The sequence below is a fragment of the Triturus cristatus genome, chromosome 2_1 (assembly GCF_964204655.1).
Source record: "Triturus cristatus chromosome 2_1, aTriCri1.1, whole genome shotgun sequence".
NCBI classification, from domain to species: Eukaryota; Metazoa; Chordata; class Amphibia; order Caudata; family Salamandridae; genus Triturus; species Triturus cristatus.
Window position 1 is genome coordinate 371,602,688 of NC_140581.1, and position 13,166 is coordinate 371,615,853.

At 47.5% G+C, this 13,166-nt stretch overlaps 1 protein-coding gene across 1 annotated transcript in view; it reads right to left on the bottom strand.

The window, feature by feature from the left end:
• Window positions 1–311: 311 nt before the first annotated feature.
• ANKRD55 (ankyrin repeat domain 55) overlaps window positions 312–13,166 on the bottom strand; it is a 1,118,826-nt gene continuing 1,105,971 nt past the window's right edge. The window contains exon 11 of the mRNA XM_085640726.1: window positions 312–1,475. Within this exon, the coding sequence (XP_085496852.1) occupies window positions 1,195–1,475 (281 nt within the window). The 3' untranslated portion in view covers window positions 312–1,194. The remainder of the gene's footprint in view (window positions 1,476–13,166) is intronic.

A 13,166-nucleotide genomic window follows, 5' to 3' on the forward strand; every position in this document is an offset into this window, starting at 1 on the left:
GAAAAGTAATGATGCTTTTCTTCCTGCTTCTAGGCATTTCCGTTTCACAGAATTACTAAAAATTGCTTAGTTCATGTAAGATTTTTTGGTACAAGGAGATCATCTATCGATTATGTTGTTGCTGCATACTGTGGTCTACAAATGTCAATTGGGTAGGATATCTCTCAGCTCACCCACGTTTGAGCGCGGTCATCCCCCTATGAACTCATCTTCACCCTTCAAACAAGGAAAAAGGCTCCGTAAACTTTAATTGAAACACCACTATCCTCCAAAACATGTTTCATCTCTATTGATTACAATGTGGTCACCCTTCAAAACAATTCAATGTCACCTTTTTTGATCCGCCTAGGAGAATGTATCTAGGATGATCGAAAGATTGAGAGGTAAGGCAAATAATCATCTTAGTTGGTGATTTCGACCAGGACCACTCATGTGCCAAGCGCAAGTTCACAGCAGCCTGCCTGATTTTGATGGCTGTGATTTAAAACAAAATGTTATCGGCTTAAACAGGATTATAGCAACATGCACAAATCTGCAAAGTAAGAAATAAATACACAAACATATTAAATAAACCCTAGTAGGTTGATAATTATCTACCAAACCCTGCAGAAAGTAGCTTATACTGAATAGACTAACACGCATAAACTCAACAACTGTTTTGTCATTTACCTTTACAAACATTTGAAATATGACAAACACATACAGCATTCAGTACACCATTATGTAAAGCACATACAGTTGGCGCCATATACAATCAATTACTGATGAAATTATCTGCTGCAATTTCCGATATTCGCAGAAATGAAGCTTTTTACTTGGATAAAGGTAGCTATATGAATAGAGAATATGATAGTCTATAGTCACATTCGGCAATGCATTCCCCAGCGAAGAATACGTCATTATGAAATTTAAATGTCATTGTTCGCCTACTTTTAACCGCACAGTGTCCCATAAAGATTTGGCATATCAAGGTCACAAAGATCACAAATGCAAGATGTAAAAATAAGCATTAATGTTAGAAAAATAGGAATATCTCATCTACTCAAACATATTTTTGATAATTTTAATAAAAAAATATTCGTGCACAGTTTGGTCGTCACTGCAATGACTTATAAATTGGCTTTTGTGGATGCATCCTGTCACCTAGTATCCATAGTTTTACAGTATACGTCTCCATATCAGCTGGGTGTAGAGCTATTGATTGCTTTTAACCTCACTAGGGGAGTCCTGAGCATCTTCCTCCGTCGCAAAATGATCCTTCTGGCTTGGTATGGCTGGGAGAACACGGCTTGTTCTGAGAGGTGCCCTCGTCAGGATAGGTAGGAATGAGTACAATGAATGGCTTTGAGACATTCCCATCATTTGTGATTTCGATGTGAATGCTGGCGGGAGAGCGCCAGTTCTTAAAGAGTTCAAAGGCAGGGACTTCGACTTCTTCACGACCTGTGAGGCTGGACCTGGTGGTAGCTGACCAACTGGAAGAGAAGCAGGAGACAGAAATCAGTTCCACACGTTGGAGAATGTAGTCCAAAGGGCAAGATGTAGCAAAGGTAGTGCAAGAGAAGAAATATGGTTTTCACATAATTTACTTAGAGGATTATTTAGAGTTTGGTGTCCAAACACTAACTAGAGCGGTCAAGACATCTACCAATTTTCGTCTGATTTCCTGCATTAGCTACACTCTAAATAGGCAACTATATGTGTGATAGGAAGTTTAGTTTATTCTTTACGATTATTTGTACAGTTTACAGGGTGGATTTAGGGGTTGTTTGCTTCTTTCTAGGTGCTATAATTTTAGCAGATCCAAGGCTAAATCAAAAGTCATTACTTACCAGAAATCTTCATTACGCTATCCGTAATCTTCCTCAGAACTCTTTCCTCTGAGACAGGGGCCTCATTGCAATTCTTATTTCACTTTATGTAACTGCTTTGGGAGGGTGTAACTGGGTCCATCACACATAGATCCTACTGTGTTGTCTACGCAGGGCCGGCTTTAACGCGGGTGGTGCCCGGTGCGACAATCGTTTTTGGTGCCCCCACCCCCATGACCTCCTCCTCAAATTCTCTCACTACCACCGGGCAAAAGTGCGCCTGATCTCTCCAATCATTAGTAATTGCTAAACACAGCACCTCGCCCTGAGGTCAGCGCCCCCTCCACAGGTCAGCTCCCAGTACGGCCCCACCGGTCGCACTGTCCTAAAGCTGGCCCTGTGTCTACACCCAGGAGTGACTTCCATGACTAAAACCCACAAAACAGAATATGGGTGAGTGTCACATGGGACACCCTCTATGGAAAAGGAGGCACGATAGTCTGAGGTCTGGGTTTATGGTTCTTTATTGTTCCACTATAGAAGGCACAAGGTAAACAGAGGAGATCGCGTCTTCCTTCTTGGCTCGTCTTCTCTTGGGGCGCTTTCCACGGAGCTTAGGTGGTCGTCCGACTCTCCCGGGAGATAGACCGAGGGAAACAAAAAGAACACGGGAACACACAAGGGTGAGATGGAGGAGCTTTGTATGGATCTGAGGCAGGGTAAGGGGAGTGAAGGGTCACCGGGGCTGCCACCACGTAGAATTCACACCACAAAACAATAGAGGCCTCGTAGGTGAAGGTGCAGGGAACAGGGTGAAAAAAAGTACTCTGTGTCCCACACGTGCCCACCCCTCTGTGACCTCCCCAACTCAATCCTACCCCGTCCCTCCCCGTGAAAAAGTAAAACCCAGGACTCGGTCCCGTACCTTTCCCAGCCACGCTCCTCTGGGAACGTGGCGGGGCGAGTCGCGTTTACGTTGGCCTCCTGGCTGCTTCGGATCCTTGACCACGTCCTCTCCGAAACCTCCGCTCGTCTTCTCACCGTCTCCACCGCTTCGCTGTTCTCGCCTTCCGTCTCTCTCTCCACTCCTGCTTCCTCCGCCGGCTTTCGCGCCGTGGTCCTCTTCCGGGTTCTCTTTAAAGGCAAATACGTCCCGTGATTGGAGGGTTGTCGCTGACGTCGGTCTCACAAACTCCTCCTCCAGGGAAGTCCAATCTGGATTAAAGGGGCCGCTCTCATCCTGCGACCGAGGTGGAAATGAATAGCCGTTATCATCTCCCGTTTGCTCCGCCTCCAGAGTGACCCCCTGACAATTCCCTCCCCCAAGTGTACCCCGCTCGGGGGAACAAGGGAAACGGGAGAGAAAGTCAGCATTACCCTGTCGAACCCCTTTTCGATGTCTGACGTCAATTTGGAAAGGCTGTAAGGCCAGGAACCAGCGAAGAATACGTTCATTATGGCCACGGTTCCTTTGTAGCCATGTGAGGGGAGCGTGGTCGGTATATAGTATGAAGGGCCTACCCTCTAAATAGTATCTCAGCTTTTCAACCCCCCACTTAACCGCGAGACACTCCTTCTCTATGGTGGAATATGCTTGTTCTCTGGGGAATAACTTTCGGCTGAGATAAAGAAGGGGCCGTTCATGGCCATTCTTGTCCAGCTGTGACAAGACCGCCCCTATCCCGATACCGGAGGCGTCGGTCTGTAAAATGAAGGTGTTGTTAAAGTCAGGGGTCACGAGTACAGGAGAGGTTGTCAGTGCGTCTTTTAGTGCTTGAAAGGCTTGGGATTCCCTATCGGTGGGGGCTTGCAGTCTAGGGGACGTGTGAGTCTTGCGGAGGAGGTCTGTAAGTGGCCCGGCTAAGGTAGCGAAGTGGGCAATAAATCTGCGGTAGTAACCGACTAGGCCCAAAAACGCTCTTAAGTCCCTCTTGGTTTTAGGATAGGGAACGGCCTGGATGGCGGTTATTTTCTCAGTCTGGGGAGCGATGTGTCCCTCCCCCAGGAGATACCCCAAATAGCGGACCTTCTGAAAAGCCACCCTTGATTTCTTGGCATTCACATGCAACCCTGAACGTCTTAAGCTACCAAGGATGTTCCCTAAATGGAGCAAGTGTTCCTCCCAGGTCTTACTGAACACCACGATGTCATCAAGATAAGCCCCCGAATACTGCAGGTGAGGGGCCAGGAGGGTGTCCATGGCCCTTTGAAAGGTAGCCGGGGTTCCATGCAACCCAAAGGGAAGGACGGTAAAGTGGTAGTGACCTGATGGGGTGGAAAAAGCGTTTTTTTCTTGGTCGGGTGGGGCCAGAGGTATCTGCCAATACCCCTTGGTGAGGTCGATGGTGGTTATATATCTGGCCTCACCAAGGCGTTCAATGAGTTCATCCACCCGGGGAAGGGGATAAGCATCTTGTTTGGACACCCGATTCACTGCCCTGAAATCAATACAAAACCGGATGCTTCCGTCCGGTTTGGGTACTAGGACAACCGGAGAACACCAATTGCTGTGAGAGGGGACTATGACACCCGAGGCCAACATCCTCTCGACTTCTTCCTGGAACGCGGCTCGTTGTGCTTCCGGTATCTGATATGGTTTTTGCTTAACCACTACTCCGGGTGGAGTGGGTATGCAGTGTTCTGCTAGAGAAGTCTTCCCTGGCTGGTCAGAAAATACGTCGGAATAGGTTGAGAGGAGGGAACGTATCTCTTCTGCCTGTATCGAGGGGAGGTCAGGATTGATGGGGGTCTCGGTGACTGTATGTGGAAGGGGGCAAACTGTGGACACCGTATGGTCTACAGTCGGAGGGGGTCCTAACCATTTTTTTAATAAATTGATATGATACATTTGGGTCCTATTCCGGGCCATCTGTAGGATGTAGGTGGTTTTCCCTACCTTGCGAACTACCTGGAAAGGACCTTGCCACTCCTTTTTCAATTTGTGGGTGGACGTGGGTAGAAGTACCAACGTCCAGTCACCTACGTTCAGTTCTCTCCACTTAGTACCCCGGTCGTAAAAGGTTTTCTGTTTTGTCTGTGCTGCTATTAACTGGGTATGGGCCAGTGTTCTCAATTTATGGAGTCTAGTTTGCAATTGTCGTGTGTAATCAAGGAGAGCTTCGGCCTCGTGGAGACCTTCTCGCTCCCAACTGTCCTTGGTGATCTCAAGCAGGGTTCGTGGTTTGCGTCCAAAGAGCAGTTCGAAAGAGGAGGTACCCAAACTAGATTGTTTCTGACTGCGGAGAACAAAGAGCGCTAGGGGTAGTCGTTGATCCCAGTTCTTCCCATCCCCAGACAGAAGTTTTTTCAAGGTAAGTTTTAAACTACCATTATAGCGTTCAACTAGTCCGTCGGTCTGGGGATGGTAGACAGAGGTGGTTATGTGTTTGATCTGTAGCTGGTTACAAACTTGTTTTAGGAGACGTGATACAAAGGGGGTGCCCTGATCGGTGACGATCTCACGGGGAAACCCCATCCTAGAAAAGACCTCTACGAGTCTTTGCGCTATGGCTGCAGAGGTGGCGGTTCGCATGGGGAAGGCCTCAGGATATCTGGTGGCATAGTCGACCAACACCAGAGCATACTGATGTCCGTGTGCTGACTTAGGCAAAGGACCGATGAGGTCCATACCCACTCTGTCAAAGGGGGTACCTATAATGGGTAAGGGGTGTAAGGGCACTGGCGGGGGTATATAGGGATTACGGCGTTGGCAGATTTGGCACTCCTGGCAATACTTTTGGACTTGTGCGTATACCCCCGGCCAAAAAAAATGTTGTAATATAGCCTGTCCTGTTTTTTCTGCCCCTGAGTGGCCCACCAACAGGTGGGCGTGTGCAAAAAACAAGATTTGGTCCCGGAACTCTAAGGGGACCACAAGTTGGGGAACGACGTCTTGTTTGGAGAGACGATACAGCAGGCCGTTTTTCTCAATGAAAGTGGGAAATGTCTGATTCAAGGGGTTTTGTGGGTCTCTGGCTTTTTGCCAGGCATGGGTGAGGGTGGCGTCGTTTAATTGGGCCATCCTGAAGTGGTTATCTCTTGCCCAGGGTTCAGGCGTAAGTAAGACATCATGTTTTGCAGGGGCCAGGGCAGCATGCATTAAGGGAGTAAAACATGGGGTATCTATCCCGATGATTAGGGACTCGGGGAGATTTTCCAATACCCCTACCACGGCCTCCACCTGTACATCTCCCTCAGTGACTAACACCAAACTTAGCCAAAGGGTATTCCTTCACATCCCCATGAATGCAGCGGATGTGGACGGTTTTTCCCGGTAGAAGCCTTGAGGGAGGTACCAGTTCTCTCTTCAAGACCGAATGCCTGCACCCAGAATCGAGGAGAGCCCTTACCACCCTCCCCTCAAGAGTCACACTCACATAGAATATCGGCCCCGTTTCTTGGGCGAAGAAGACGGAGCGGGGAGCATAGCTCACGTCCATCGGTTCCTCCTCCTTCTCTCTTTTCTTGCGGTAGTACCGGGCAATGTGTCCCCACTCCCCACAGTCATAACATTGGGGGCCTGAGTAGGTCGGGTTCTCCGGGCAGTTTATGCGTGGACGGCTGCTCTCTGGGAGGGGTCGTGAGGGTCTTTTGTCTGGCTTCCCGGGACCTAATGGTCGGGTGTGTCTCTCGGTCTCTTTTACTGGAGGCCGGCCCTGAGCCCTCTCATAAGAGGTCGCCATCTCCATGGCCTGTTCCAAGGTGAGGCCAGCGTGTTGCTTTAACCAGCGTTGAGTAGAATACGGAAGGGCCTCCAGGAATTGTTCTAAATATATTTTATTCATGACCTCTTCCATATTGCCTTCATGTGGTTTAAGCCAGAGGTCCGCGGCTTCCTTCAATTTGAAAAATAGAGTCTTGGGTAAGTCACCTGGGACACCACGTTCTTGGCGGAATTTCAGCCTATGGGTCTCATCATCCACCCCGAGTCTATCGAGTACATACTGTTTCACAACAGTATAGGTGGCGGTTCCATCTCGGTTTACCATTTGATATGCCGCTTGGGCTTCACCGGTTAGGAGTGGGGCGAGGTAAAACGGCCATCTATCTCCTGGCCAGGCACTAGCCCTCGCTGCCCTCTCAAAGTTAAAAAAAAATACCAAGTGGTCGTCTCCCGGCACAAACTTCTGCAGGGGGACCACTGTCCCCGGTGGATGGCTGGCCCTGCTCTGTCCCAGGTTGACCAGGAGCTGGGCATGTCCTTCAGCAAGTTTAAGTAGACTATCGGCTTGATTCTGGATGGCCGAAGTGAATACAGCGCGATCCGCTTCGGCCTGAATGGAGGATTTCTCCACCGCCCACTCGAGTTTGGCTTGGCCCTCCTTCATCTGGTGTATAAGGGCCTCCATCCTGTTTCAGATGCAAAGGGATGTCCTCCTATCTGGCTTGCCACTTGTCACATGGGACACCCTCTATGGAAAAGGAGGCACGATAGTCTGAGGTCTGGGTTTATGGTTCTTTATTGTTCCACTATAGAAGGCACAAGGTAAACAGAGGAGATCGCGTCTTCCTTCTTGGCTTGTCTTCTCTTGGGGCGCTTTCCACGGAGCTTAGGTGGTCGTCCGACTCTCCCGGGAGATAGACCGAGGGAAACAAAAAGAACACGGGAACACACAAGGGTGAGATGGAGGAGCTTTGTATGGATCTGAGGCAGGGTAAGGGGAGTGAAGGGTCACCGGGGCTGCCACCACGTAGAATTCACACCACAAAACAATAGAGGCCTCGTAGGTGAAGGTGCAGGGAATAGGGTGAAAAAAACGTACTCTGTGTCCCACACGTGCCCACCCCTCTGTGACCTCCCCAACTCAATCCTACCCCGTCTCTCCCCGTGAAAAAGTAAAACCCAGGACTCGGTCCCGTACCTTTCCCAGCCACGCTCCTCCGGGAACGTGGCGGGGCGAGTCACGTTTACGTTGGCCTCCTGGCTGCTTCGGATCCTTGACCACGTCCTCTCCGAAACCTCCGCTCGTCTTCTCACCGTCTCCACCGCTTCGCTGTTCTCGCCTTCCGCCTCTCTCTCCACTCCTGCTTCGTCCGCCGGCATTCGCGCCGTGGTCCTCTTCCGGGTTCTCTTTACAGGCAAATACGTCCCGTGATTGGAGGGTTGCCACTGACGTCGGTCTCACAGACTCCTCCTCCAGGGAAGTCCAATCTGGATTAAAGGGGCCGCTCTCATCCTGCGACCGAGGTGGAAATGAATAGCCGTTATCATCTCCCGTTTGCTCCGCCTCCAGAGTGACCCCCTGACAGTGAGGTAGAGCGGAATGCAAGACTGTGATGAAGAAGAGTAAGTCTAAAGACGTGATTACGAGTTGAGGCAATATTTATCGCCTATGATAAATAAGGATATTACAGGGTATGTTATGTACCGGGTGTGATAAAAACACCTATTACGAGTTCATGGGGAATAGCATGCAGAATTTGATGTTTAATGACACCAGAATCTGCATGATGTGGTAGATAATGTACACATTTCCAAGTTTGACTGCCGAAATTTAAAAAAGCTTGAGGTGTTTAATTCATCCGATACTTATCAGATGCATTAAATACCTTATAACTTGCAATTCCGACCTGTACGCATGGGTCGTAATATTACGAACCACCCTTAATCAGGCCCTAAGTGTAATGAAGATTAGTTGTAATTAATCAGGCCATTACAACTTCATCCAATTTTCTCATCACAGTCAATGGGACTATACACAGTAGAACACAAAGACTGTGATCAAGGACCACATAAATGTGAAACATAAAATGTGCTTTGTTATTAAAACAGCAATCAAAAACAACACAGCTCACTCAAACACAGTTCGTAAAAAAGGAGCCATCAGTGTGCCCTGCATATCAATGAAAGTAGTAAATAAACAGTTCAGGGGAGACTAATGTTCTTGGACAATAAATGTCAATCAATGAAACTCCCATTTCCTCCCCCAAGACGTCACCATCCTTCATAATTATGAGACTACCCTGAACAAAGGTTTCCAGAGGCACTTTCACTTGAGAATAAGCCAAGGAGATGGTAAAACAGCCCAAACTACTCAAGGTAGATATCAAAGGTTTCACAGCCCTACCAGTTGCCCCAGAAGTGAAAAACAGGAAATGACAGTGCCTGAAGGGGAGCGTGATAGATATATCCTAAGTGTCCCCCAGAATCGAGATCCCTAGAGATAGCTGCAGGTACCATGACGAGGGGGGCGTAGTTCAAAGAAGCTTTATTGCATAAGGCCACGACATACCTGACCATGAGTTTCAGTTGAAACTTGGCCAAAGGGAGCACAAACATAGCCCTGCCAAGTGCTACTTATCAGGGGTTACACTAACGAATTTTAGTGCTGGTGTCCACATCACCGCACTACAATGCATTAGTCACACATTATAGGCTCCTCCTACGATATGTGCAATAAGGTGCTGCAGGAATTAACAAAAAAAAGCAACCCAAGCATGTTGTAGCTGCTTGCTGTGTCGCTGCGTGCTCCATGCTATTTTCTATGGTCTTCTTATTCCAGGCTGTCGGCCTGGGCTCATTCACGTTGATGAAGTGAGCAATTGTCTGAAGTGTGACGGACAAACTGTTTCCGCAGCGATGCGTGGCGTATGAAAAAAACTGCTTTGGAAGTCCCAGCTTCTCTGGGACATGTCACATGGATCCGGCAGCAGCGTCAGTCATTCACAGTGACAGGAAGAGTTTGTTGAAAAGTAGCAAAAGTGCTGACAGGCCCAGCAGCCTCTCGTTGATCTGGAGGAGCCTTGTGTTGTTTTTTGGGCCACTTGTGGTCATTAGTCCTGGTGCCAGCTCCAGTCTCCGGAATGGATTCATGTTTTTTACTTCACCCTGCAGCTCAGACAAGTGGTGCAGTGCCTGACCCCCTGTAGTATTGTGCATTACTTCCTGGAGCATAGAGTTAATTGTAGAACTCTATCTTGTGCTCTAGAATTATAGAATGATATGGACGTATTAGAGTTCTGTATGTTCAGATCTGCTGGGAGACCATTCGTGCTGGATGCTCTCTTTCCGTCATCAAAATAGCTGCTTATTATTAAAAAAACAGTGCCTGCGAATGTCTATAACACGGTAACCATGACCACGACACACCCCCAAGTTAAAATCAGCTGCAACCTGGAGCACGCAGCGCGCCAATAAGGGGCATTCTCATATAAATCCACCAATGGCAAGAGCGCTATTAACAACTTCGAGGAAACGCCAGAAGTCTGCCAGCAGCCGCAAAGGAGAGAGGAGACAGGAGACACCGGAGCGCCGAAGAAGTGGATCCAATCACTCGCAATCCAAAAAGGTACGGAACAGTATGCCCCCACGAGCCATGTGTAAATAGCACACCGTCTTTTTAAATAAAACAGAACTAATACCACGCGCTGAACCGGGACATGCTCCCTCATCGAATAGAACCGTGATTTTCACTCGTAATAAACACGGTGTTCACCCGGGCATTGCGAAGCGGAGCTCCCCCACAAAAAAACTTTCTGCATGCACAAATAGAGGTCACGCAACCACAACTTAAAAATAAGCACGTTTAAGGCACGTAGAAGGAGAAAAGAAATCCACCAATCAAAAAGCATGAGCAGTCACAACAACAAAAAAACCACCGTAATTAGGTACCTGCCAGAAACAATGTCACAGCTTCAGGCATTTTCAAGAGGATGTAGACTCCAACTCCTCTTACTTTCAATTTTTCCAGAAAGAAAACAACGAGATTAACACAAAGAAAGTCATTCTACTCCAGTCGGCAGTACACAGAACAAGGCATCATATAGAAGACAAGCTCCTCAACCCGGAGTGAACGTAAGTTGACATAGAACAACCTTTAGATCATCTACAATCACAAAACACGAGACAAGGAGTAACCATATATCATTACAATTGAATTACAGGAACAGAAGTCCGATTCCATCTTAACACCCGCCCTGAAGACGACCTCACAAACATCACACAGGTCCCCAACCACACAGGTCGAAACGCGTTGGCGCACAAGCAGAGATCGCAGAGGATTTTGTAGAAGACCAAGCTAGAACCAGCTCCTCTACACAAGCAAATGCAAATGCAAAGACAGACTGCAACTTGCATTGCTCATTGAAATCATATATAGACACAAGTACCCGACTCTGCTTAGGACCGCAATAATAGCGACAACTATAGGAGCCAACTGCTCACGTTCCACAAATCAAATAGTTTCGGACACTTGACTTCAGCTTTGAAAAACAATTCTATTTGATAGACTGTATGTTGTATATATTTTTTCTTTTTTTGTCACATTTCGAAGTCACTGTACAAATGTAAATATATATGTCACTATATTTTGTATACAATAAGTGTTTGTCAAACTAGTAGTGTTCATCGAATCAAAAAGCCAATAAGCAAAAAAAAGGTTTTGTAGATCACAGTCATTAAACGGACTAGTTGATAAAATAATTGCTGTAATTAATGGTGTCAGAGGCAAAATGTATGTTGAAAACGGATGCTCTCTTTCCAGCAGGGGTTGGAATACAGGAACATGGGGCATATCAGCAAGGGCTGGCAATAATTATCGCTCAGCGCGTTTAGCGCGAGGATATTTTATCGCCGGCTAACGCTGAATTTTAGCAATGTTTATCTCAACAGCTATAAAATTCCAGGCGCATTCTGCCAAATGTGCGATTATCGCTGGAAATCCAGCGATAATCGTACAACGTTTGGCGATAGCTTGCTGATAGGGCAGGGCAGACTCAGCCATGATATCCACCTTCCATTGGATATCATGGCTAAGTCAGACTGAGAATAGGGTGTAAGGAAAGTAGCGATAACTGCGGTTAGCGCTACTTTTCTTATCACTCTGCATGTTAGCGTGCAGCTTGATAATTGGAGAAATGTCGGTTAGCGACATTTCTCCAGTTATTTTGGGGAGGAACGCCCACTTTACATCTCATTAGAGATGCAAAGCAGGGCGTTAAGGAAAAGGGCGTTGAGGCATGGAAACACGCGTTAGCGTGTCCATGCTGATAGGGCGATAAAATTATTGCCGCTTTTCGTCCAAAAACGGACGCTAAAGCGGCGATAATTTTATCGCCGGCCCTTGCTGATATGCCCCCAAATACTTTACTAAACTTCTTGTACGCTACCATTCTTGGGAGAATCCTACATCGTTTTGGCGACGATTGATGGTGTTTCAATCCCTTCTCACACTCTTATAGGCTACCTGTCAATGTTTCAGTATTCTTATCTACTGCATGCATTTTGGAGTCCTCCCAGCACAAATTTCAAGTATTTCACTGAGGAAGATTACAGCAAGGGCACTCCGCCCGCTGTGCGTGAGTTTAAAACCCCTCTTTTCATTTGAATTATCTCTACAGTGCTTACAGCGTTAATTTGAAGTTGTGTTTACCTTCAAACTGCTGTGCCGTTGCTATCAGAACTGTTCTCCCTAGAACTTGGAGACATTATTGTGCCGTGAGTGCTCTTCGCGAGTTGCACACACGATAACTCGCGCGTCTGATGTCAAATCAGCTCGTCAAACCTGACGTTAAGCAGAGCGGACGAGGACACGTTGCGTGACCCTACGTGCAGCCATCTTTAATTCATAGTAGCAGACTTTCTGTGATCTGTTTATTGCTCTGTTGTTTTTAAAATTGCACACTTTGTTATATTTTGGGGCAGAAAGATTTGTTTTTAAATGAAATACTGAAACAGTTCCTTAGCGCCGAATCGAGCATTTCCGGGGCTGTAACTAGGTTACTCTCCTCATTGCCTTTCATCCAATTGGAGGGCGGGACGTCAGCTGGGAGGGGGCGGAGCCCTGACACCGGCACAGGCTTTAAATCCGTGCCTAGGGCGCGAGCGGTTGTCTCTAGCAGACTTTCTGTGATCTGTTTATTGCTCTGTTGTTTTTAAAATTGCACACTTTGTTATATTTTGGGGCAGAAAGATTTGTTTTTAAATGAAATACTGAAACAGTTCCTTAGCGCCGAATCGAACATTTTCCGGGGCTGTAACTAGGTTACTCCCCTCATTGCCTTTTATCCAATTGGAGGGCAGGACGTCAGCTGGGAGGGGGCGGAGCCCTGACACCAGCACAGGCTTTAAATCCGTGCCTGGGGCGCGAGCGGTTGTCTCTAGCAGACTTTCTGTGATCTGTTTATTGCTCTGTTGTTTTTAAAATTGCACACTTTGTTATATTTTGTGGCAGAAAGATTTGTTTTTAAATGAAATACTGAAACAGTTCCTTAGCGCCGAATCGAACATTTCCCGGGGCTGTAACTAGGTTACTCCCCTCATTGCCTTTTATCCAATTGGAGGGCGGGACGTCAGCTGGGAGGGGGCGGGTGTCCTGACGCCGGCACAGGCTTTAAACTCATGCCGGGGGCGAGCGC